General features: G+C 48.7%; 1 protein-coding gene across 4 annotated transcripts in view; it reads left to right on the top strand.

The window, feature by feature from the left end:
- Nucleotides 1-25137, top strand: part of LOC135903402 (neprilysin-1-like) — a 553033-nt gene that overhangs the window by 465766 nt on the left and 62130 nt on the right. For 2 of the 4 annotated variants that reach the window (XR_011512358.1, XM_065433713.1), the window contains exon 20: nucleotides 5944-6020. The exons of the other annotated variants lie outside the window; for them this stretch is intronic. Coding sequence is in view for 1 of the 2 variants with exons in the window: in XM_065433713.1 (XP_065289785.1) it covers nucleotides 5944-6020 (77 nt within the window). In the remaining variant the exon portion in view is untranslated. The remainder of the gene's footprint in view (nucleotides 1-5943; nucleotides 6021-25137) is intronic. 4 annotated transcript variants of the gene reach the window in all.

Genomic DNA, 25137 nt, shown 5'->3' with positions numbered 1-25137 from the left:
AGCCCAAGCTCCACTCCAAACCCGCATGCAGCTGCCGAACGAGAACGAGAACACCGCAATCTTTGCGGAAGAAATGATTCGCGTCTTTCGCCACGCCGATCCCGACATATCTGAAGAAAAAAAGTTCGGTTCTTGATGCGGGGTGTGAAAGAACAACAATTCGCCGGATTGATACGCAATCCGCCCATGACTGTCGTTGAATTTGTTTCCGAGGCCACAACGATCGAGAAGGTGCTTTAAATGCGTACCAGGCAATACAAAAGCCGTGCGCTAACAACAAACTGCACCGAACCTCAAGCGCTAGGCGCCGATGACCGGCTCGAGGCGATAAGAGCGGTCGTACGGGAAGAGCTGCAAAAGTTGTGCCCCAAGTCGCAGCCTCGTGTGGCCTCGATCACTGACATAAATAAAGTTTCAGCTGTCACTAAAATTGCCTGAAGTTCCGGCATCACCGCAACCACAGCCGGGAGCGATGACCTACGCCGCCGTCGCCTCCGTCAAAGATCCCTTCAGCGAACGCGCCATGGCCCCGCAACGCCGCACTTCCGTCATCTGCTACCGCCGCCAGCACGCCCGCCCGTCGCCCAGCAAAGCTACCCGAGGAAGACAGACATTTGGCGCGCCCCCGACCACCTCCCGCTCTGCTATCACTGCGGGGAAGCCGGACATGTCTACCGCCTATGCCCATACCGCCAAATGGGAGTCGATGGTACGCCATCAACGCTCCGGAGGCCGCAGCAGGGTGCACGCTTTGTGATATCGCCGACTACCTCGCCGCCACTCGGTGGAGCCCTCGATGTCCGTCCCGTTCGTCGTCTCCAAGCCGCTACCTGTCACTGCAGCGCCGACCATACACTGGCCCAGCCCGGGGCCGGTCCGTCAGCCCATATCCGGAAAACTAAAAGCAGCAACCCATGGAGGTGTGGTTCCTGTTCGTTGAAATGCCGAAGATCCTCCGCTGCCGAGGAAGACGCCGAAGACACTGCTTAGACGACATAACGACACGCAGCCATCCCGACGAAGCCTGGAAGCAAAGAATGCACCGACCTAGGATCTGACGACGCGGCGCACCAGTCACACGTCGACGCGACGCAGCCGTCATCCGACACCAAGACGTAACTGCAACGCAAAATAAAGAGCCACGGACCTCGACGTGATGCTCGACGGCCACACAATCACTGCGTTAGTAGACACAGGAACCGACTACTCCGTCATGAGTGGACCCTTCGCCGCCAAGTTGAAGAGAATTAAGACTGCGTGGAAAGGCCTCCAAATTCAGACCGCTGGACGACACCTAATAACGCGGACTGGAATCTGCACGGCAAGAATTACAGTTCCTGATCGGACTTACACTGCCACCTTCATTATCCTGCAACAGTGTTCACGAGACGCCATTCTCGGCAATGACTTCCTGAACCAACACGGCGCAGTCATCGACCTGATGTCAAAGCCAATAGCGCTATCCGACGATCAAGCGATACCGCTGGAGAGTGCTCGCAGTCGTCATGTCTTGAGTGTACTTGGACCACTTGAGCACCCCGCCTTGCTCCAGCATTGTCATTTCCTAGGCAGTGAAACACCTGCAGACGTAGGCGTCATCGAAGGCGATCAACCTCTACTGCTCGACCGTGAAGTTAGCATAACAAGAGGGATCGCTCGACTGCACGGATTGAAAGCGAAAGTGATGCTGACAAACTTCACCCAAGAGTTAAGTACATCAACAATGGCACGACGATCGCATACATCGAGAAAATTGTTGAAGCCAGCCATGCATTTGTCCTCTCAGATTCTGCCGCATCTACCCCGAAGACTATAGTTCCCAAACGCGACTTCAACATAAATCCAAGTCTCCCCATGAGCAAGCAGCAACAGCTCAGAAGTCTTCACCGACGATACAAAGACTACTTTTCGACGTCATCGAGGATTCGACAAACACCACTTGCAAACCATCGCATAATAACCGAACAGTGCACTCAACTACTCCGCCAGAGCACTTACCTAGTTTCGACGCGAGAATGTGAAGCTATACGGCAGCAAGTCGAAGAAATGCTGCACGACGTCATCCAGCCGTCGAAAAGCCCGTGGGCGCCTCCTGTAGTCTTGGTGAAGAGGACGGAACCCTACGTTTCTGCGTCGATTATCGTCGACTGAACAAGACCACGAAGAAGGACATTTACGCCCTCCCACGGATAAACGACGCATTGGATCGGCTGGGCAACGCAAAATACCTCTCCTCGTTGGGTCTCAAGACGGGCTACTGGCAAATAAAAGTGGACGAAGGGGTTCAAGAAAAGACCACCTTCATCACGCCAGACGGCCTCTACGATTTTAAGGTCATGCCATTCGTACTGTGCTCGGCGCTTGCAACGTTCCTGCGCTTTAGGGACAAAGTATTAGCAAGATTGAAGTGGCAGACCTGTCTTGTCTGCATGGATGATGTCGTCGTCTTCGCCGGCAATTTCGACAATCATGTTGGCTGCTTGCAACAGTACCAGAGGCCATCAAGTCATCAGGGCTCCCTCTGAAGCAAGAAAAGTGCCGCCTCGCTTACGATTAGCTTCTGTTATTGGGCCACGTCATAAGCAAATTATAGAGTCCTCCCCGATTCGCAGGAGACGGCTGCCATCGCAAAGTTCCAGCATCCCAACGATAAGAAGGCAGTGCTTAGATTCCTTGACATGTGTGCCTACTACAGACGCTTTGTCAAGGATTTTTCATGCACCGCGGAGCAATTGACACGTCTAACTAAATGTGATGTCGATTTCAAGTGGGTAATGACGCAGGCCGACGCATTTGAAGAAAAACGACGCATGCAATCGCCGCCGGTACTTGCGCACTTGGACGAGTACGCCGATATAGGAATCCCCACTGACACCAGGAGCCTAAGCCTCGGTACCGTCTTAGTCCACTGAAAAGAGGGTCTTGAACAAGTGATAGCTTACTCTAGCCGGCCGCTGCCTCAAGCGGAAGGAAATTATTCCACGACCCGAAAGGAATGCCTCGCACTCATTTGGGCTACAGCAAAATTCCACCGTTACCTATATGGCAGGCCGTTCAATGTCGTCAACGACCATCACGCGTTGTGTTGGCTAGCGAATATAATGGACTCTTCAGGACCCCTGGTGTGGTGGAGCCTGAGACTGCAAGAATATGACATCACTGTAATCTACAAGTCCAGAAGAAAACGCCATGATGCCGGTTGCCTATCACGCGCCCCCCTTGACACGCAACCGGAAGATGATGAGGGTGACGACTCTTTCCTTGGAATAATAAGCACGGAAGACTTCGCTGAACAGCAAAGAGCAGACCCGAAGCTAAAAAGCTTCGTCGAGTATTTGGAAGGGAGCACCGACGTTGTCCATAGGGCATTTAAGCGAGGATTGTCGTCTTTGTTCTCGCTTCAGAACAACCTACTCGTAAAGAATTGCTTACCACTCCGCGCCAACTACCTTCTTGTTGTTCCCTCAGTGCTGCACCCTAAAGTACTGCGCGCCCTACATGACGATCCAACCGCTGGGCGTCTCGGATTCTTCCGGACGCTATCGAGAATACAGGAAATGTGTGACCGCCGACGTCGCCCGTTGCGTCGAGACATGCCGAGATGACTGTGAGTGACTCAAGACACCACCGACAAAGCCGGTGGGATTACTACAGTTAATTGAGCCTTCTTACCGACCATTTCAGCAGATCAGGGTTGATTTGTTAGGACCGTTGCCGACGTCAACATCCGGAAGTAACTGGATCGTCGTAGCGACGGACCACCCCAACCCCTTCGCTGAAACGAAAGCTCTGCCGAAAGGTAACGCAGTCGAAGTGGTGAAATTCTTCGTCACGAACATCCAGCTGCGACATGGCTCCAGAAGAGGGTTATATTATGGCTCCCCAGAAGTCCTCATCACAGACAGAGGAATGGCCTTTACAGGGGAGCTCACGCAAGCCATTCTGCAATACAGCCAGACAAGCCACAGGAGGACAAATGCGTTCCACCCGCAGACGAATGGTCTTATGGAGCGCCTGAATAAGACCCGCGCCACTAACAATGTACGTCGACTTCGAACACAAGACCTGGGTTGCCGTCCTGCCGTACGTAACCTTCGCTTCCAACACGGCGATGCGAGAAACACAGATCAAGCTGGTTTACGGCAGGTACCCGACAACGACTCCCGAAGCCATGCTGGAGCGCGGCACCGATCAAGAGAATCTTGACGTCGCCACCTATCTCCAGCATGCCGAAGAAGCCCGACAGGTCGCCCGCCTGCTGATCAAGAACCAGCAGAGGGCCGACAGCCGACACTACAACCTTCGACGGCGCTACGTCGAGTACCAGCCCAGCGACCGTGTTTGCGTTTGGACCCCAATACGCCGCCGAGGACTTAGCGAGAAGCTTTTGCGCCACTATTTCGGACCCTACAAGATCATCCCACGCATTGGCGCGCTCGACCATGCGGTCGTGCACAGCGGCGCCGCTCACGACCTGAAGTAGTCCACGTTGGTAGAGTTAAACCGTTCTACCAGCAGTGATGAACTTTGTGACTTTGCATACCTGAACTTTGGACTTTCTTTTTGGACTGTGTTACTTTGGACTTTGTTTCTTTGTTGTTTTGTTACCTTTATTTAATAAGCGTCCTTTTGTGTTTCGTTCTCCTGTTATGTTTGTAGCATTGGGACGATGCTTTTGAGAGGGGGAATTGACACGTGTCTTTGTCTTTTACGGGTGAGCTCTTTTCACCGTCTAACGAATGTTATCACTCAGCGCGGGACGCGCCCGCATGCACGGGAAGTTTCTCGAATGTTATCGATGGTTCAATTGTCACCGAAGCTTGCGTAATCTGGTTCCATGAGCGACGCAAATTGTGTAGAACTTTCTGGAAAACACGCGGGTGCCACCGACAACTCTGGAAGCTTCGATGACTCGTGTATAAAAGCTGACGCGCTTGACCGGCAGTTCAGATTTTCGACGATCGACGGCTGTGTTCGCCGCTGTCGTTCTTCTTTCAGTGCAACTTGTTTTTGATGGCACAGGTTCGCCCAAGAAAACGGTAGTTTCTTCCCTCACAGTTTTGCTGCTTTCTTCACCGTCACTACCGTATGAAAATAGATAGATAGATAGATAGATAGATAGATAGATAGATAGATAGATAGATAGATAGATAGATAGATAGATAGATAGATAGATAGATAGATAGATAGATAGATAGATAGATAGATAGATAGATAGATAGATAGATAGATAGATAGATAGATAGATAGATAGATAGATAGATAGATAGATAGATAGATAGATAGATAGATAGATAGATAGATAGATAGATAGATAGATAGATAGATAGATAGATAGATAGATAGATAGATAGATAGATAGATAGATAGATAGATAGATAGATAGATAGATAGATAGATAGATAGATAGATAGATAGATAGATAGATAGATAGATAGATAGATAGATAGATCATCAAATCGTGGCAATATGTAATAAGGACCCTGAAATCGTTGGATATGCGAAAGAGCTATAGACAACTAACATATTGCCATTAGGGAACAAATATTGCTAAAAAACCAGCTCTCTTTTCATGCAAGAAGGTATGATCTCGTGTACTGTTTTATGACAGTTGTGCCGAAAGTAGAAATGCCTGTGAGCCGAATTTCGTCGTGTGTGTGTGTGTGTGTGTGTGTGTGTGTGTGTGTGTGTGTGTGTGTGTGTGTGTGTGTGTGTGTGTGTGTGTGTGTGTGTGCGTGTGTGCGTGCGTGCGCACGCGCAATTTTGTTTTGTGATGATGTGTCCAAATTTCTCTGCTCATAGTGTCTTGTTTCGTGTTCAGATTTGCCATACCTCTCCGAGGTGCGGCATGGTGAGATAGCCACTTATTGCATACCTTTGTGAGCATTTCTCAAAATGTCCGATTAAAAAAATTAAGTGTCATGTGGCTCTTCTTTTGGGCAGAGCTGGTGCCACACCAGACGTCGTATTTACGAGTCGTACTACATCGAGGATGCCAATCAACCACCACCCGAACTCAGGTGAGAGGCCCAGCTGCCTCCAAGTGCAACCGGTTTGGAAGCAACTTATTACATTTGAAAGAAGTGATATGTCGAGGTCCTCGAGGCTTTTACACACATATACAAAAATCAGTGAATTAAGAAGAGGACAGTTTAAAAGTGGAGACGCTTTTTTTCGTATTTGCTCGAGTGTCGTGCGCGAATTGCGACAAAAACATCTGAGGACTTTCGTTTCGCGGAATCTGCCTTTCCATGGGTGTTATAGTACCACGGTGGACAACGCGCTTTGCTCCGTTTGTCCCTGAGAGTGGCTTGTTGGTACATGGTTATGCTAGGAGAATGCCAGCAAACTTTAGAGTAGGAAAAAATCGACGGGCAGACATAGGCAAAGAGACAGGAAGGTGGCTGGACTAACAACTGAACTTTATTCATGAAAACGACGTCCCCCAAGTCCGTACTGAACATGCGCAGGCACAACAAAACAAAAACACGGTCAACACCTTATCTATACACGTCTACAGTTATCAAGAAATAAAAGCTCTTTCTTGGTTAGGAACACAGATGGAGCGCTTACACACTTCTCGGGGCCAAGTTTATAGATGCGACAGGCTTCAATCAGTTCTCTTTCTTGCTGAGTCTTCGCCTTCGCCAAGATTGAAACGTCATTGAAGATAGGATCACAACCGCACTCCTTACAATGCAGCGGAAGATTACCTCCTGTGCCTGTGGGTATTAGATTTGCGTGCTCACGCATGCGATCATTGACACAGCGACCGGTTTGTCCTATATAATCTCTACCACATGTCAAAGGGATACTGTACACTACGCACCCTAACCGAAGTACGCTAGGTGACCATGGATGAATACTGTGGAATAAGTTCTCTCTCCGCTTATGTTTCGTGGCAGCGTTCACTATTCGGTTCTCTTCAGGAGCGAAAGCGGGATGGCTTGCTCCGTGCAAGATGCTTTTCTTGCCATAGCAATTGTATGGACACTCCATTTATGCCGTGGCGGTCGCCGCGATGTTCCGTAGAAATTAAGGGTGACAACACCGTCGCCGCATGCCCTACGCTGTATGTGCGAGTGAAAGCTTGCGAGGGGAGCCCATGATTGGCGACTCAACCTCGCCCGCGCGAGAGGGAGAAGAGGGCAAAGGAAACGCGCCGTCTTCCATCGCGCGCGAAACACCCAACGTTGCGAGGCACCAGATGGCGGGGAGGGAATGAGGCGGCGTTCTACTCCAGCTGCAACTGCGTATGTGGCGGCTACGCGCAGTCGCGCGGCCGTATCTTGAAAGCGATCAGCTTTCGGTTCAGAGTTAGCTGCGTCGACGGCTCGTAGCTTTGTGCGTGCTGCGTGTTCTCGGCGCTTAGTTTGCGTTGAAGCACTACACAGCGCGAAGGTGACTTCGCTCGCTGCTGCTGCCGCGCTTGCTCCCGCCAGCCTTTCAACAGCGAGTGTCCGTGGTCGTCGAGTGTGATGGGTTCATGTTCGCTGTGCGCGCTGACACCATGCCTGTTAATTTTAGTTAGCAAGCGAATGTTTACAAGTTGATACGGCCGATAAAAGTGCTATCCTTACTTCGTATGGCTGTCTGCTAGTTCGCTAACACACTCCATGCTTCGCTTTATAACCAAACTGCGTCTCATTTTTCTACCGGCGGCGGCCGAGACGTGCACAGTCATTCGGTGTACCGGTTTGTGCTGCCACAGTGCCTTCAAACAACGACACGAAAAACTGTTTTTGCACTGCGATGTTGCCTGGTGACCGTACCGCATTGGTGATTTTCGAGCATCGCTGGTGAAGCTCGCTGTCCAAAAGGTGAGTGCGATTGACCCTTATCAGATGAGCCACGTCTAGCAGGAGAAGCTCCGCATCGCTCATGCTATGGAAATGTTGGTCCGAGCAGAAGGTGTTGAAGTGAAGGGACACTACTGCGTGGTGATAAGGCCCGTGAGATCACCGCAAATGTTAATTGGATCCCGTGCCACGAGACCAATGAAGATTTGTGCAAGGCTTTAAGTGAGTTTGGCGAACTGACTGATATCCGTACCGTAGAGCGGGCTGCTGTGGTCATCGGGCTTGCGGAGTCCTGTGTCGCGCGGATGGTGGTTCGAGATGGCGCCACCCATGAATCGCTACAAGATGTGTTAATGTTTAGTGATGGAGTTGCGCTCTTGCTTGCACCAGGTCGAGTTCCGACATGTTTTCGCTGCAAGCTCAAGAGACACATGCGTCGGGACTGTCGAACGCTGCAGTGCAACTAGTGCCGCCGACTGTGTCCCACTGTACGCAAGAGTGGCTGGCACAAAGCCCCTCCATCCACGCGCCATCGCCGCTTTCTTAAGTAGCGACAACCGCCTTTTCCCCTCACACCAAATCCGGTTCCGGCATTTCCGCTTCCGGCATTTACGGTTCCGGCATGTCCGGTTATAAGAAATCCGGTTCCGGCGTTTTCGCTTCCAGGAGTTGCGCTGCGAGAATTTCCACTGTGATTGCAGACGATGGTGAGACGCCCGTGCTTAGCAACCAGTGCTAATTTAAGTAGCTCGCTCTAGCCATTCCACCAAGCGTCATTCGTGTGCATCTACGTGCTTGTTTGCGTACGCTGCGCCCGCACGCTTTGCCTGTCGTCCCCTTTCTCTGACGAAGTGCGGAGAGCTATGGGCTGGGGCACAACACACGAACATAATTCGCCGTACACATCTGCTCGCTTCACAACACTAACAACCCGTCGTGGTTGCTCAGTGGCTATGGTGTTGGGCTGCTGAGCACGAGGTCGCGGGATCGAATCCCGGCCACGGCGGCCGCATTTCGATGGGGGCGAAATGCGAAAACACCCGTGTGCTTAGATTTAGGTGCACGTTAAAGAACTCCTGGTGGCCAAATTTCCGGAGTCCTCCACTACGGCGTGCCTCACAATCAGAAAGGGGTTTAGGCACGTAAAACCTCAAATATTATTATTATTACAACACTAACACAATTCGCCGTACACCTTTGCACGCGTTACAACACGTGCGCACGCACCAATTCACTGCACACCTCCGCTCATATCGCACAAGAAAAGCACACTTGTTTTCACCATGTTACTGAATGCCCTCCACGCAAATTTGAACTTGTTATATTTCATAGCTTCACGTCATTGCAGTTCTTCACGCAGTGCACGCACTTGGGACGTTCGTTACCTTCGATCTGCCGTACGAGACAAGTTCAACTTCAGAATCAACAGCATAAACTATATGCGTCTTCCGTACAAATTGGCGTCGTGAACTCCTTCACTAAAGTCCCCCCATACGTGCTGGCTGGAGGGGGTGTATGCTTCAAAACAAGAAGAATTCAAAGGGGACAAGCTGTTGTATTCCGTTGAAGTAGTAGTTTGCGGTCGCTGTTTTCCAAATGCACGAAAAACGGGAGCAGTCTCCAAGCACCCAGGCACTACATCCCACTGTACGTTGTCTCTCGTGGCACAAGCCGTCGCAGGTTGACGCGATGCAGCGAACACGACCAGATCGCCGATTACGATAGGCGGTGGTTCTTGGATGGAATCGCATTAACAGTTTCAACCGCAGCTGGTGCAATTAAAGCCTCTCCGCAGACGCGAAAGTAAACAACGCTAAAAAACATAGCGTCACTTCCACTCGGAACAGGAAGCTGAAGCTACGTAAGTTCCGCTTGACGCCGGAAGTGAGGGGCTGAGTGGGAGAGGAGCGTGGAGGAGGAGGGTAGGTTGGCTGTACTTAACCTGGTCGGCGGTGGCATGTGGATGTAGGGGCTTTAGGCTGGCAGAAACGAAGCGGATACAGCCTCCTTGTGGACAAAGAAGAGGCAGAGAACACAACGAACTCACCGCAAACACTAGTGCCGCCAAGACGACAGAGATGAGCCGAGCCGAAATAGCAGACTGCGACGCTGCTCGAGTCACTACGGCAACTACACAGGTAGAGAAGAGGAAGTTCGTGAAAAAAGACCCCAGCAAGATGCCAGCAGCGGCCGAGGAAGCTATTCAGTGCAACGAGCGGAGGGGGCTGCGCCTTGCGGCGTGTGTCACCCGCGGTGGCACCCGAAGCGGTGGCGCTGCCGTCGACCACTCTTGAAGGCGACAGGTCTGGGCACGCAGTACCATTGCATTTCAGCGGTGTGTTTTGGTGGTGGCTTTTTGCTCTGTGCGGTTGTGCGTCGCAAGCGTTCTCTTGTGAATGCGGCCACTTGCATCAATGAGTGCAAAGCAACGTCTCAACCATTGCTACGCCCCAGGGTGTAGCACAGGATACGCCCGAACTAACAGTGCGAAGAAGCTATCGTTATTCAAGGCGCCTGCAGACCCGGAACGGAGGTGCACGTGGGAGAGAAACCTACATAGAGCCGACAAGCCGCTAACCACAGACTGCGCGGTATGTGAGCTGCATTTTGAGCAACGCTTCATTGTTCGGGACTATGTGCACCGTATAAATGGGGAGGAAGTTCGCATCCCACGCGGTACGCCTACGCTTACTCCGGACGCAATCCCCACAATTTTGCCAAATCTGCCAGCTTACCTGAGCAAGCAGCCTACTCCCAAGAGGAACGAAAGAAAAAGGAAGGGCGATGACGAAGTCCCACCACGAAAAAAGGCACGAGGGCAGCTTGCAGAGACGACAGAGGTTGACGAACCTACGGGTGCGACGGTTGACAACGAAGTCTGTGTGGCCGCGACTGTCGCTGCGGTGATGAAAATAAAAGTGCCTGGGAAGCGCTGGACGCTACATGAACTTCACGACGCAGACGGAGTATGTTTTACTTCATGTTCCCTCGACTCGCTCTCAGGTGAGGTGAATGTAGAAAAGGCCGTGTTCTTCACTGCAAATAGTGCCGGTGCTATGAACTCGAAGACGTTCGTGCTGGGTAAGCAGGTGGCTGGCGCGTCAGTGGCAACTATTCAAGATGCTATAACCACTCTGCTGGAAGCGCATGATATGCACCTCTGCAAAGGCGCAGCGTCATGGAATGAAAGCTGCCTAACTACCAGCTTAACAATGAGATTGCAAGGCCAAATTAGGCGCGAGGCAAGGGCAGCTTATAGTACTAACTGCCTAGGCAAGACAACAAAAGAAGGAACAGCTTGCGTCGTTTGCAAGTATCTAAGAAAAGCCCTTGTTAGGCGGCAGTGGCGCCTCGAAAGGCGTCAAGGTCAGAACCAAAGTTGCAATAATGCTAGCTCGCGGTGGCACGGCAGTGTTTTGAAGAGGCTGCAAGCATGTACCCGTAAAAACAAGCGGCTTTTATCGAAGGTAGACAAGCTCGCCTTGGACCTCAAGAAAATCAAAAGCGAATGTGCTGCAACAGCTGAAGATGTACTTGCTAAAAAGTTAAGCTTTTTGTCACCAAAGCAGCAGCTCGCTGTCAGGCAGTGCTTCGAGGCATCAAGAAGGAAGAGTCCGCGGGGCATGAAGTACGACAAAGAATGGATCCTCGAATGCATCTTGCTCAAAATGAGAAGCCCAAAGCTGTATCAATATATGCGGAGGCAGAACATTTTGGTGCTCCCAAGTGAAACAACCCTGCGTAAATACACTGCTCAGTACAGAAGCGGCTACGGGTTCAATGAGAAAATGCTGAGTGTGTTGGAAAAGAAGGTTGCCCACCTGGATGTGTTCCACCGACATGGTGGAATAGTCGTGGATGAAATGAAGCTAGCTGAACATTTGTCAGTGACCACAGGAGCGAAGATTGAAGGTTTTGTGGACCTGGGCCCGTACACACCCGAAAAAGAAAAAACATTGCCCTGCAATCATGGCCTCGTAGTGATGTTTGTGCCACTGGTTGGCAGCTGGACTCAGGTTATTGGTGTTTTCGGAAGCAACGAGAATGTGAAAGGGGACCTGTTGGCCAAAATTGTGCTTGAGTCCACAATTTTAGCAGAAAGGGCTGGCCTGTTTGTGGACTTCGTAACTTGCGATGCAGCGGCCTGGAACAGGAAAATGTGGCGCATCTTTAACATTCGAGCATCTTTGAAGGAAGTGGTCTGCAAGAAGCCCCATCCTGTTGAGAGCAGTCGGTTCTTGCATTTTCTCTCTGATTTTCCTCACCTAGTAAAAAACGTGCGAAACAGGCTTCTCACCACGACTTTTGACACCCCTGATGGTGCAGTTTCAATGCAGTTTCCAAGAGAAGCTCTCAAACTGGATAGCAATGCTGTCACTATGAAAGCAATGCCTGGAATAACCAGCGTCCACGTATTCCCCAACAATTTCGAAAAAATGCGGGCAAGTTATGCATTCCAGTTGTTTGGGCATGGTCCTTTGAGGGCATTCTTTCTTTACCGTACTCAGTTGGAAAGGAGCTGTGGTAAAATTGAAGCGACAGAGAAGTTCTTCATGAGAATGAAGTCACTGATTGCTGTGATGACTGCAAGGTACACAGCCGAAGCTCTCCGACTCCATTCTGCAAGTGAAGAAACCATTAAGGAAATGCTCTGTTTCCTGGACGTCTGGGAGCGCCATGCTGATAAGAAGACATTTCTGAGCGAGTCCACTGCAGAAGGCTTAAGAGTTACTCTAACAAGTACTCTTGAGCTTCTTCGCTATTTGCATCACCAAGTTGGCTTTAGCTACTTGTTGACATCCCGGCTGAGCCAGGATAAAGTGGAAAACTTTTTTGGAATCGTTAGACTCTCATCTGGCTGCAACTCACACCCAACGCCACAGCAGTTTCTGCTAACTGTTAACTGTCTCTCTTTTTATAACTTGGCGCACAGTGTTCAGGCGGGAATGCAGAGGGAGATGTCATCAGTTCTCTTCTTGATGTTGGGGACCGGGAAGAAACTTCAAAGCAACAGCTGATTGACCAGATGAAGCTTTGCACAGAAAAACAAGCAGTACCTTCAAGTTCACATGGCAGTGAAGCAGTGGAACACGAGTACAATGTCCAGAGGAGCGACTCAAGGCTTATATATTACATTTCCGGATACGTGGCCAAAAAGTGTGTGCTGCCCACCAAATGCTGTGCGTGTAATGACAGCCTCTTACTTCCAACAGAAGAAGGGCGCCGCTTGCATGCTGCAGAATTTGTGCGCCATAATGATGAAGGAGGTTTACTCTACCCCTCGGTGGAACTGTTCCGCTTTATAACAAGGCTTGAAGACATTTTCACTAATTGCTTTAGTGCACAAAAAGTTCATCGGGAAAGCGTAATGGACATCCTGCATATGATTCATTGCGCCGCTCCCTTGAAGGTGGGATGCAGAGATCATGCAGAAAGCCTGACTCCTCGCATAGTCAGCTTTTATGTCACCACACGGCTCCATTTTTTTATCAAAGGCTTGAATAAAGCACATATGCTGTCAAAAAGAAAGGCAGCACAGCACCTGAAGCTAAGCAGACTGACTTAGCCCAATTTCTAAGCTGCTTGTTAAGTGCATAAAGCTCTCGGGATGATTCTTGCGCTATTACAGAGCGCCTGGAATAAAATCGTATGGGACAGAGAAATCGGTTTCGAAGTCGTTCTCCCTTCTTTTTTTCTGCGCGTCAGATTTCGTCTTGTGCAGCACGTACTTTAAAAATGAAGTGCTTTCTCGTGTAAATATTAAATCAGCCTTAATTTGACGGATATCTGTGCATGTGCACCCTAGCAGACACTGTAAGGTGTATTTTGCGATCGCGAACATCATGCGAATATTTGGTCCCGCAAATGACAATTGCTTCGCAAAATTTAGTACTCGCCAATTATTCCGGTAGTGCCATCTAGTCCGAGTTGACGACTAAGCGTGAAAAAAGAAATTGCAAGTAAGACACGCCCAAAATCTTACGGCCACCTCAAACACCTCTACGCACATAAAGTACCCCAAAAATAATTGAAAACCCAAGCTGAATTGCGTTAAAACAGCGACTGTACATAACCAAACACGCTTTCTATTTTTGTGTGCCACGTACGCTTCAGAGGGGAACAGGACGAGCTTTCAAGAGCGGTCGATTGCAGCGCCGCCGCTGCAGGTGCCACCGCGCGCGTCAGCGGAGAGGCGCGGTCGTGCCACTGGAAAGTATTCTAGTACACTGTAGCCGAGGTGTCAAACGACGTGATGGGTGCCGAACAGGCCACGACAAAAGGAAGGCGCACTCCCTGGCCAGCGGCGGAACCGGTCGGTGCAAGAGTGGCAAGTCACAATCGGGAAGAAAGGGAAGTACGCTACCGTCTCTTGGTCAGCTTCGCTTCCCCACGCCGTAGAGGACTCTACGCCAGGGCCTTCGGGGCTCGTTCCGGGTACCATGTCTCAGCGCTGGCAGTAAGCGCGCCGTTGTCCGTGCGCTCTCGCATTCACGATAGCTCGACATTGCAACTCCCTACAAGTTGCCACACATAACGTGCGAGTGCTCGACAGATGCAAAAAGCGCCTTGTCCTGTCTTTTGTTCCTTCTTAGTGTGTCGTTGCCATTGGCGCTTCATTTTTTGAAAGATCTGAAGGCGATAACAGCTGAAGCGGTTGATGCTGGAAAGGAGTTTGGCATTGTAGCCGTGCAGGCAACAAAAGTAGAATGTGAAAGCAAGACCGAAGGCATGTTGTACCTTTCCGCGAATAGTCCAGCGTTTGTTAGCCACGTGGTCGCAACTTTGGCAGATTGCGTTTTATTTTTGCGAAAGAGTAGGCAAGGCAGCGGCTGGGTGGATAACGTGCCTAATCGTACAGTGTTGGTTACGCAGCTACTTTGCCTAACCTGCTGCGTTCCTGGTCCCATATTTGACACCCCTGCTGATCTTTCCGGCTTTGACGATTCGACGCGCCACGCAACCGCAACAATCCCAAAGCCACATTAGTTTTCGCCGACTCGTGACTGTTAGCTGATGAACGGCCCTGTCACACAAGCGTGTGACAGCCTCAGCGCATGCGACCGCCTGCCTATCGGTGCACTGGTCGCTTCGCGTTTTGATGACGTCACTTGTAATGATCCATTCATGGGTAGTCACTGGTCATGACGTCATTCATCGAATGCATCCCCCCCCCAATTGTACTTACCGCGGCACACATTTTCAGTGAGCAACACAGCGGGTGGATCGACAACATGCCTAATCGTTCTGTTGTTTACGCAGTTACATTGCCTGAACCTCGCCTTGCCTTGCCTCGTAAGCCTTCAGAAACCTGGAGGCTTACGAAAAGCGTTCTACTTAAATTGAGGACGACGCAACGAGCTATGGAAAGAAGAATGATAGGTGTAACGTTAAGGGATAAGAAAAGGGCAGATTGGGTGAGGGAACAAACGCGAGCAGGACAAATGCCTCTCCCATGCTTCCACAACTACCCCGATCATGTGCTAATTGTGGCCATCTTGTCCCTGCAAACTTAATCTCATCCGCCCAACTAACTTTCTGCCACCCCCTGCCACGCTTCTCTTCTCTTGAAATCCAGTCCATAACCCTTAATGACCATCGGTTATCTTCCCTCCTCATTACATGCCTTGCCCATGCCCATTTCTTTTTCTTAATTTCAACTAAGATGTCATTAACTCGCGTTTGTTCCCTCACCCAATCTGCACTTATCCAACTTTACACCCACCATTATTTCCATATCTTGTTGCGTCGTCCTCAATTTAAGTAGAACCCTTTTCGTAAGCCTCCAGGTTTCTGCCCCGTAGGTGAGTGCTGGTAAGACACAGCTGTTAACCACTTTTCTTGTGAGGGATAATGGCAACCTGCTGTTCATAATCTGAGCATGCCTGCCAAACGCAACCTAGCCCATTCTTATTCTTCTGATTATTTCAGTCTCAAGGTCCGGATCCGCGGTTACTACCTGCCTTAAGTAGATGTATTCCCACACCACTTCCAGTGCCTCGCTACCTATCGTAAAGTGCTGTTCTCTTCCGAAACTGTTAAACATTACTTTAGTTTTCTGCAGATTCATTTTTAGACCCACCCTTCTGCTTTCCCTCTCCAGGTCAGTGAGTATGCATTGATTACTGAGCAAGGCAATATCATCAGCGAATGGCAAGTTACTGAAGTATTCTCCGTCAACTCTTATCCCCAATACTTCCCAATCCAGGTCTCTGAATACCTCCTGTAAACAAGCGGAGAATAGCATCGGAGAGATCGTGTCTCCCTGCCTGACGCCCTTCTTTATTGGGATTTCGTTGTTGATGAAGGACTACGGTGGCTGTGTAGCCGCTATAGATATCTTTCAGTATTTTTATATACGACTCGTCTACACCCTCATTCCGTAATGACTGCTTAGTTTTCGACTGAAACAAACGCTTTCTCGTAATTATGAATGCTATATATAAGGGTTGGTTATATACCGCATATTTCTGTATCACCTGATTGATAGTGTGAATATGGTCTATTGTTGAGTAGCCTTTACGAAATCCTGCCTGGTCTTTTGGTTGACAGAAGTCTAAGGTGTTCCTGACTCTATTTGCGATTACCTCAGTAGATATTTTGTAGGCCACGGATAGTAAGCTGATCGGTCTATCATTTTTCAAGTCTTTGGCATCCTTTTTCTTATGGATTAAGATTATGTTGGCGTTCTTCCAAGATTCCGGTACGCTCGAGGTATGAGGCGTTGCGTATACAGGGTGATCAGTTTTTCTAGAAGAATCTGCCCAGCAGCCTTCAACAAATCTGCTGTTACCTGATCCTCCCCAGCTACCTCCCCCTTTGCATAGCTCCCAAGCCTTTCTTTGCTTCTTCCGGCGTTACTTGTGGGATGTCAAATTCCTCTAGACTATTTCCTCTTCCATTATCGTCCTGGGTGCCACTGCTACTGTATAAATCTCTATAGAACTCCTCAGCCACTTGAACTATCTCATCCATATTAGTAGTGATATTGCCGGCTTTGTCTCTTAAGCATACATCTGATTCTTGCCTATTCTTAGTTTCTTCTTCACTGCTTTTAGGCTTGCTCCGTTCCTGAGAGCATGTTCAATTCTATCCATATTATACTTCCTTATGTCAGCTGTCTTACGCTTGGTGATTAACTTTGAAAGTTCTGCCAGTTCTATTCTAGCTGTAGGTTTAGACGCTTTCATACATGGGCGTTTCTTAATCAGATCTTTCGTCTCCTGCGATAGCTTACTGGTATCCTGCCTAACGAAGTTACCACTCAGTTCTCTTGCACACTCCTTAATGATGCCCATAAGATTGTCGTTCATTGCTTCAACACTAGCTCCCTTTTCCTGAGTTAAAACCTAATACCTGTTCTGTAGCTTGATCTGGAATTAATCTATTTTCCCTGTTAACGCTAACTCATTGATCGGCTTCTTATGTACCGATTTCTTCCGTTCCCTCCTCAAGTCTAGGTTAGGCTGCAGTGACCATCCTATGGTCACTGCAGCACACCTTGCCGAGCACGTCCACATCTTGTATGATGCCAGGGTTAGCGCAGAGTATGAGGTCCATTTCATTTCTTTTCTCGCCATTCCGGCTCCTCCACGTCCACTTCCGGCTATCCCACTTGCGGAAGGAGGTATTCATTATCCGCATATTATACCGTTCTGCAAACCCTACTAATAACTCTCCCCTGCTGCTTCTAGAACCTATGCCATATTCCCCCACTGACTAGTCTCCAGCCTGCTTCTTGCCTACCCTGGCATTGAGGTCGCCCATCAGTATGGTGTATTTTGCTTTCACTTTACCCATCGCCGATTCCACGTCTTCATAGAAGCTTTTGACTTCTTGGTCATCATGACTGGATGTAGGGGCGTAGACCTGTACGACCTTCAATTTGTACCTCTTATTAAGTTTCACAAGACCTGCCACCCTCTCGTTATAGAGTTCCTGTATGTTACCAGCTATATCCTTATTAATCAGGAGTCCGTCTCCTAGTTCTCGTCTCTCCGCTAATTCCTGGTAGCACAAGACGTGCCCGCTTTTCAGTACTGTATATGCTTCTTTTGTCCTAACATCACTGAGCCCTACGATATTCCCTTTACTGCCCGATGATTCCTCCATAGCACTGCTAGACTCGCCTCTCTAGATAACGTTCTAGCGTTAAATGTTGCCAGGTTCAGATTCCAAAGGCGGCCTGTCCAGACCCAGAGATTCTTAGCACCCTCTGCTGCGTCCCAGGTCTGACCGCCGCCGTGGTCAGTTGCTTCACAGCTGTAGGGAACTGAGGGCCGGGGTTTGATTGTTGTATTCACATAGAAGGTTGTGGCCAAGTACTGCACCAGGGTGGTAAATCCTGCTCTGGTGAGGGAGTGTGTTACTGGTTCTGGTCACCGGGATCCGGCCGCACTCCAAGCCTGTGTATGCAATTTTATCAACACGCGGATTTTTTTTTAATCAGGGGGAAAATTGCGCGGCACCGGGATGTGAACCACGGTCCTCTTGCGCGCGAGGCAGATTCTCTACCTCTACGCCACCGCGCGGTGGCGTAGGTGCAGTAAAATATGTATTTTTTTATAAAAGAATATACTCGTATGTCTCAAAAATTTTGCCCGAAATAACTTTTATCAATGCTTCCATGTTTCTGCCTATTTAATAAGTAAAGAAAATATGACACGAATTTCAGAACTATACCAGTTTGAAACCAACAAAGCAGTGCGCGCTACTGATGTTAAAGATGTAAAGGCCATGAAATGAACAAGTTGAGGACAATTGTTTTAATGAAACTTTGTCATTCAATAAACTTGTTTACATTTTTGTACATATGCAACGACCGGGGGAAAATCTCAATGACGCTGTCCTCTGTTACAATGTTATTGCACAGGAGCAGCTGTCACCAGTGCGTGTTTCTATTTACGCCCAAGCCCAGCGCTCGACCGCTGCGCCACCATGCGCCGCTCGCGTGTACCACGTTTCTTGGTACTTTTTTCCCCGAAGCGTTACGGCGAGCTCTCCCTAGATGCCTGTAGGTACTTGACGCGGGACTGGGGAGATGTTTTGCCTGGGCGCACAATCTGCTCACCCAGCTGTCGCTAAGAGAAAATAGGTTTTTCAAATTAAGCCGCTTAGGCTGTTTCGAAATAAGAGTTGCGTGCGGAAGCTGACGCAACACTGGACGAAATTTTTCAGTTTGGATAAGGGGATAAAGGGATGTGATAAGAAGTTGGTCGTGGTGTGCGATGCACTTCGATCTACAAAAGCTGGGATAATCGTGGGGCATGGAGAGTTTCTCGCACCACTAGCCACATCATCGCTGCGCTCAAGCTTCCTTTCCTTCTTGACATAACTATCTCTCTTTCAGCAGAAACAATAGCAAGGCGCTGGCGCCATACAGTACGCATATTAAACGCCCAAGAACAAGAAAAAAATCACGCAGAAACTCCTCTGGGAGTTAGACTATGCGTAAATATTGTGCCACTAGCTAATCTCCGCACAGCCCGGTGTCATTACCAATGTTATGTAACTTGATTTGGCAATTACTAACGACATCTCAGTGGCGACTCGAACTGGTGCCGATGGTGGCGCAAGGAGCATTGACGACGCAAGCAAAGTACTGCAGGTGGAGGCCCGAGGTGCGCTGATGACGGTTCCGATCATTATATAAGCCGTTATCGCTCTTCAGCGCCTTATTCATCCACGTGAAACCATTGCAGACTTTTAGCGTGTCCGCCATTCCGGCAAACGGGGCTGGTTTGAGCGCATTGCCGGATGAGCGGGGGCAACGTGAGCGGCCGGAGCGGTACAGCCGCCGTGGTGGCGTAGAGCTCAAGCAGACGAACACAGAGCTAAAATTACATTAAGCGACTATCTTTTGCTTCACTGCTGGTGCAAATTTTTCGGCAGTAGCGTAATTGTCCACACGATTGCGCCGCTCTCCAAAATTTACACCAGCAGCTAAGCAGAATATATCAATTGGCTCCGTGTTTGTGTGGTTGAGCTTTGCGCCAACAGCTGGAGCCACCAATCTGGCCGCTCACGTTTACGCCCCCGTTCACCCGGCAAACCGCCCGCGCTTGCTCGAATACTAAACGCACTAAAATTATCTGTTATTGAGCCATGAGCATACTCAGTCGGCGACTCCTTATGGCAATGCCGCGTGGGCCGCAGCTTGAAAGCGATCTGCGATGCCCACAAAACAGTGCCAACAGCTCATAGCTTCGCGCAATGTGCTTTTGCCGCTTACATAGTCTTAAAGAGACGCGCGACCGCTTGACTTCAAAGCGATTGGCGAAAGTTGCAGAATGAGGCATTAACTGAGAGCACCACCAGCTAGCACTGTGTTTTCGCCGCTTTGTTGCTGTTGAAGCTGAAGGCAGCACAATGGCAAATTCGTTCGCTACTGCGGGCGCTATCTCGAAAGCGGTCGTCTTATTACGGGACGGACGAAGGGACGGTTTTCTCTTTGGGTAAGCATACAAATTAAGCTTAAGGTAAGCTTAGGGTAAGCTTAAGCATTCAGAATTAAAATTTACCTACACCGCCTAAACTCAGCGAATGCATGCTGGCCCAAACACACCGCGCGCCCTGGCAGAGCCAACAGGGGAGCAAAACCAAATACATAGAAAGATCTAGGGCGTGTGTCATGGCGCTTCGGCGAAAAAGTACCTAGAAATGTGGTACGTGCGGGCGGCGCATGGCGGCGCAGCGATCGCACTGACTAACGAGTCGCGTGATTCCCGTCTCATAAAACTCCTTGCGTTCCTGCTTCAAGAAGACTAAATGACTGTTTCACGTCATCGTCCGACACGATCTGGTTGCCTTGAGCTGTTTTTTCAGATGCTCCAAAATGTAGAAGTCTCTAAGCGACAGGTCTGGGCTGTATGGCGGATGTTGCAGCTTTTAAACATATTTAAGATGCGTATGTCTCCAACAAATATACATGTCAACGAAAAGGTCACTATATATATTGCGTCAAACAAGGCAAATAAATATGTTGTGCAACCACAGATCACAGCCACCCCCCCCTCTCTCTCTCCACTCCCCCGGATATATCGCGCGCGATAGGAGGCGGCGCGCTTTCTCCCCATTTTTCTCCCCTGCACACACAAGACTGAGCCACCATCATCAACTCGCCCATGCCACCCTCCCCTCCCCCCCCCCCTTACGCTTTCGCTCGCACATGCAGCATGCGGCGCGCAGTCACGATGTTGTCGCCCTTGGAATTTACACGGAACATGAGGGCGACGACATGAATGCTCCTGGAGTGTCCATATAATTGCAATCGCAATAATATAAATGTATCCGGCAACTGAAACGTCCCGTGGCCCATTACGTTCCGCAAAAGAAGTAGCAAAATCGAACTTTCACCATGCGACCATTTGCGCAAGCGCAACAATGTTTTTTTTTTTTGTGGGGCGGAGGCCGGAAATGAAAAAAAACGCAAAGGAAAGCACGTTGGCCACAAGCGAATGCCCACATTGGGCACTTAATGTGGCTACAGAAGAAATATCGAAGAAAAGGCGAGATGCTTGGTCCAAAGAGAATCACACGCATATTGTTCGGTATCCTACACCGGCGAGACAAAATTTTCCGGTCAGGTTGCGCACAGGCGAACGCGTTACAAACCTTCGAGTCCCCGCAGCGATGACGGCGAGTGACCCTGCATTGTTTCTTTTTCTCGTCTACTAGCCAGAGCGCGTCCAAACCTTTGCCAGGCGAAAATCCACCTCGTTCAGAGAAAAACGAACACGCATCGAAGTGCGCGCGTGCGGTGGTCGGGGCAACACGAGAAAAACGCATGCGCTCTGGCAGGCTCCGGCAGCCCGCTGGTAGCGAGAACAATAAAATTGAAGAGGCTCAATGTGTCCTCGCGAATAAAAGTCAAAGTAGAAAAATAAATGAGAACGCAGTTTCCTTTGTGGCTTTAGTGTCTTGACATTGGATGCTTTGGGGTTGGGGGAAAAAAATGCTGATATTATTTTCTCTGACTTCACAGCAGCAAATGAACCACCACAACGCATCGTCTCATCGAACCTCGCGACAGAACACCTGACTTCGCTGTGTGCTTTGCCAACTTGTCTGATAGTGTGTTGATTTGGTTTGTCTCGTTGTATGGTCCGATGTACGACTTTAGAAAAGTAAATGTACCTTTGGCGTCAAATGTTTATAACAAAATTAAACCCATAAGGCTCCGGAATTGAAAATCTAAAGCACGCCTTCGGAAAGGTGAATGCACCTTTCGAATCAAAAGCTTATAAGACCTTTACACTCGTAAAGTTTCAGAATTGAAATCCATGCGCTCCGTAGATAGCGCGGCCTCTATTTATTTATTTATTTATTTATTTAGTACCCACAGCGCCCATTCAGGCACCACAGTGGGGAGGGGGGAGGGGGGGAGGGTACAGATGAAAAACAAGCATCAAAATTGCAGGTTTGCATAAATTTGGGTAAGTCAACGACACATTATTATAGGCCGACAAAAAAAAAGACAGAAAAGCACACAGCTAAGTTGCACACGGCCATATCGGAAACAGGCACGTTGCAGATGTCACATGTCACATCTCGAAAAAAAAAAAGTACATAAAGCACAATGATTAGAGACTCATAATGAAAAAGCAAAAGAAAAAAAGAAATCGAATAATAAGTTGAAAAAAAAGAAACAATGCAGTGATTAAAATACAGTGCGACAAGGTGAAAAAAAAAAAGAGGCACTAAAAGAAAATGTCATTTGCAGCTGGGATTGTTTATAGGTCATGATGATTGCTAGTCGTACACGGGATATTGACCAAGCCTTAGGGATCAAAATATTCTATTGCTTTTAATGCAGAAAAGAACTTGTTAGGACAAGAAATTTCTACAATTGAGGAAGGAAGTCGGTTCCACTGACTGATGGTCCTTGGGAAAAACGAGCTGCTAAAGGCCGATGTATTACATTTGTATTCTCTTATCTTCTGTTCATGATCTTTGCGTGCTGATGTGTAGTGAGGCTGGTTTATGTACACGTCACGCGGAATTCGAGTATGAGAGTGATATATGCTATATATATATATATATATATATATATATATATATCAAACGCTTTCTCGTAATCAATGAAAGCTATATACTGCAGTAGTGAAACATATATCAGCATATATATATATATATATATATATATATATATATATATATATATATATATATATATATATATATATATATATATATATATATATATATATAATGTATATCTGCTGATATATGTTTCACTACTGCAGTATATAGCTTTCATTGATTACGAGAAAGTGGAGGCATTACGGAATCAGGGTGTAGACGAGCCGTATGTAAAAATACTGATAGATATCTACAGCGGCTCCACAGCCACCGTAGTCCTCCATAAAGCAAGCAACAAAATCCCAATAAAGAAAGGCGTCAGGCAGGGAGATACGATCTCTCCAATGCTATTCACAGCATGTTTACAGGAGGTATTCAGAGACTTGGATTGGGAAGAATTGGGGATAAAAGCTAATGGAGAGTACCTTAGTAACTTGCGATTCGCTGATGATATTGCCTTGCTTAGTAACTCAGGGGACAAATTGCAATGCATGCTCACTGACCTGGAGAGGCAAAGCAGAAGAGTGGGTCTAAAAAGTAATCTGCAGAAAACTAAAGTAATGTTTAACAGTCTCGGAAGAGAACAGCAATTTACAATAGGCAGCGAGGCGCTGGAAGTCGTAAGGGAATACACCTACTTGGGGCAGGTAGTGACGGCGGATCCGGATCATGAGACGGAAATAATTAGGAGAATAAGAATGGGCTGGGGTGCGTTTGGCAGGCATTCTCAGATCATGAACAGCAGGTTGCCATTATCCCTCAAGAGAAAATATATAATAGCTGTGTCTTACCAGTACTCACCTACGGGGCAGAAACCTGGAGGCTTACGAAAAGAGTTCTACTCAAATTGAGGACGACGCTACGAGCTATGGAAAGAAGAATGATAGGTGTAACGTTAAGGGATAAGAAAAGAGCAGATTGGGTCAGGGAACAAATGCGAGTTAATGACATCTTAGTTGAAGTCAAGAAAAAGAAATGGGCATGGGCAGGACATGTAATGAGGAGGGAAGATAACCGATGGTCATTAAGGGTTACGGACTGGATCCCAAGGGAAGGGAAGCGTAGCAGGGGACGGCAGAAAGTTAGGTGGGCGGATGAGATTAAGAAGTTTGCAGGGACGGCGTGGCCACAATTAGTACATGACCGGGGTTGTTGGAGAAATATGGGAGAGGCCTTTGCCCTGCAGTGGGCGTAACCAGGCTGATGATGATGATGATGATGATTATGATGATGATGATATCCTGTGCAAAAGCTTCAGTCGAAACGACTCTCTTCGGTGCTCGAGAGATTGCCAGTTTAGCATTGCCTTAGATTTAGTTGCACTATACTGCCTGTCATACATTGCTATATCTAGTACATATCTTGCCGCCATGGACTGAACTTTGTCTAGTTTTTCTTTGTTGGTTACTGATGAAGGATCTCACACAGAGCATGCGTATTCGAGCGCAGATCTTACATATGATTTATATAGTAGCTCCCGGGTTTGTTGTGGAAACGCACGTGTATTTCGTCGTAAAAATCCCAAGCTCCGACAAGCTTTGCCTACGGTATAATCCACATGCCGATTCCATGATAAGGAGGGGCAAAAGTGAACGCCTAGGTATTTATATTCACGCACCATTTTTACTGGACAGTAGTTTATCGTATATTCAAATTTTCCAGGATTTTTTCCAGGAAATTTTCCAGGAGGGCCTCGTTGCGTTATGCGACTCACGGTGCACGGGCGTTGCCGCGGAATCCAGCCCGATTTCGTTATGTTCGCGCTGAAATGTCTTTTCGAGAGCGAAAAGAACATTCTCGACAAAATGCAGAATGATTTCTGGCGCGGGAGGTTGTCTTGGTCGGCGGCGCATAACAGCACGGGAAAATTTCGGGTAGGGGAGGCTGAAGCCCCATGAGCCACCCCCCCCCCCCTGGCTACGCCCCTAGTCAGAACCCGCTTTCATGGTATGCAGTTGCCACCCAGCACCATCGGGACTGCTCGTCGGCGTATGGCCACGCTGGGGTGGACGAGAGGGGCCTCCCTCCGTCTTTGAGGACGATACGGAGAGGCCCATTGTCTGGAAGCAGGCAACCTGCTCGCTGCCAACAGGACTGAACGGCTGGAAGGCTTCTAGTGGGGCACCTAGTCCACAAAACTACCTCATCCGCTCATACGTAGATGTAGATGCGATGATGGAGGTCTGTTGGGATGGCAGCAGGAAGAGAAGCCAGCGCCATGTTAAAAAGGAAGGGAGTACGGATCTTTTCGACACTCCGA

Source organism: Dermacentor albipictus, chromosome 2 (assembly GCF_038994185.2).
Source record: "Dermacentor albipictus isolate Rhodes 1998 colony chromosome 2, USDA_Dalb.pri_finalv2, whole genome shotgun sequence".
Lineage (NCBI taxonomy): Eukaryota > Metazoa > Arthropoda > Arachnida > Ixodida > Ixodidae > Dermacentor > Dermacentor albipictus.
The sequence above is the reverse complement of the archived record's forward strand: the minus strand, read 5'-3'. Positions and strand labels throughout refer to the sequence as shown.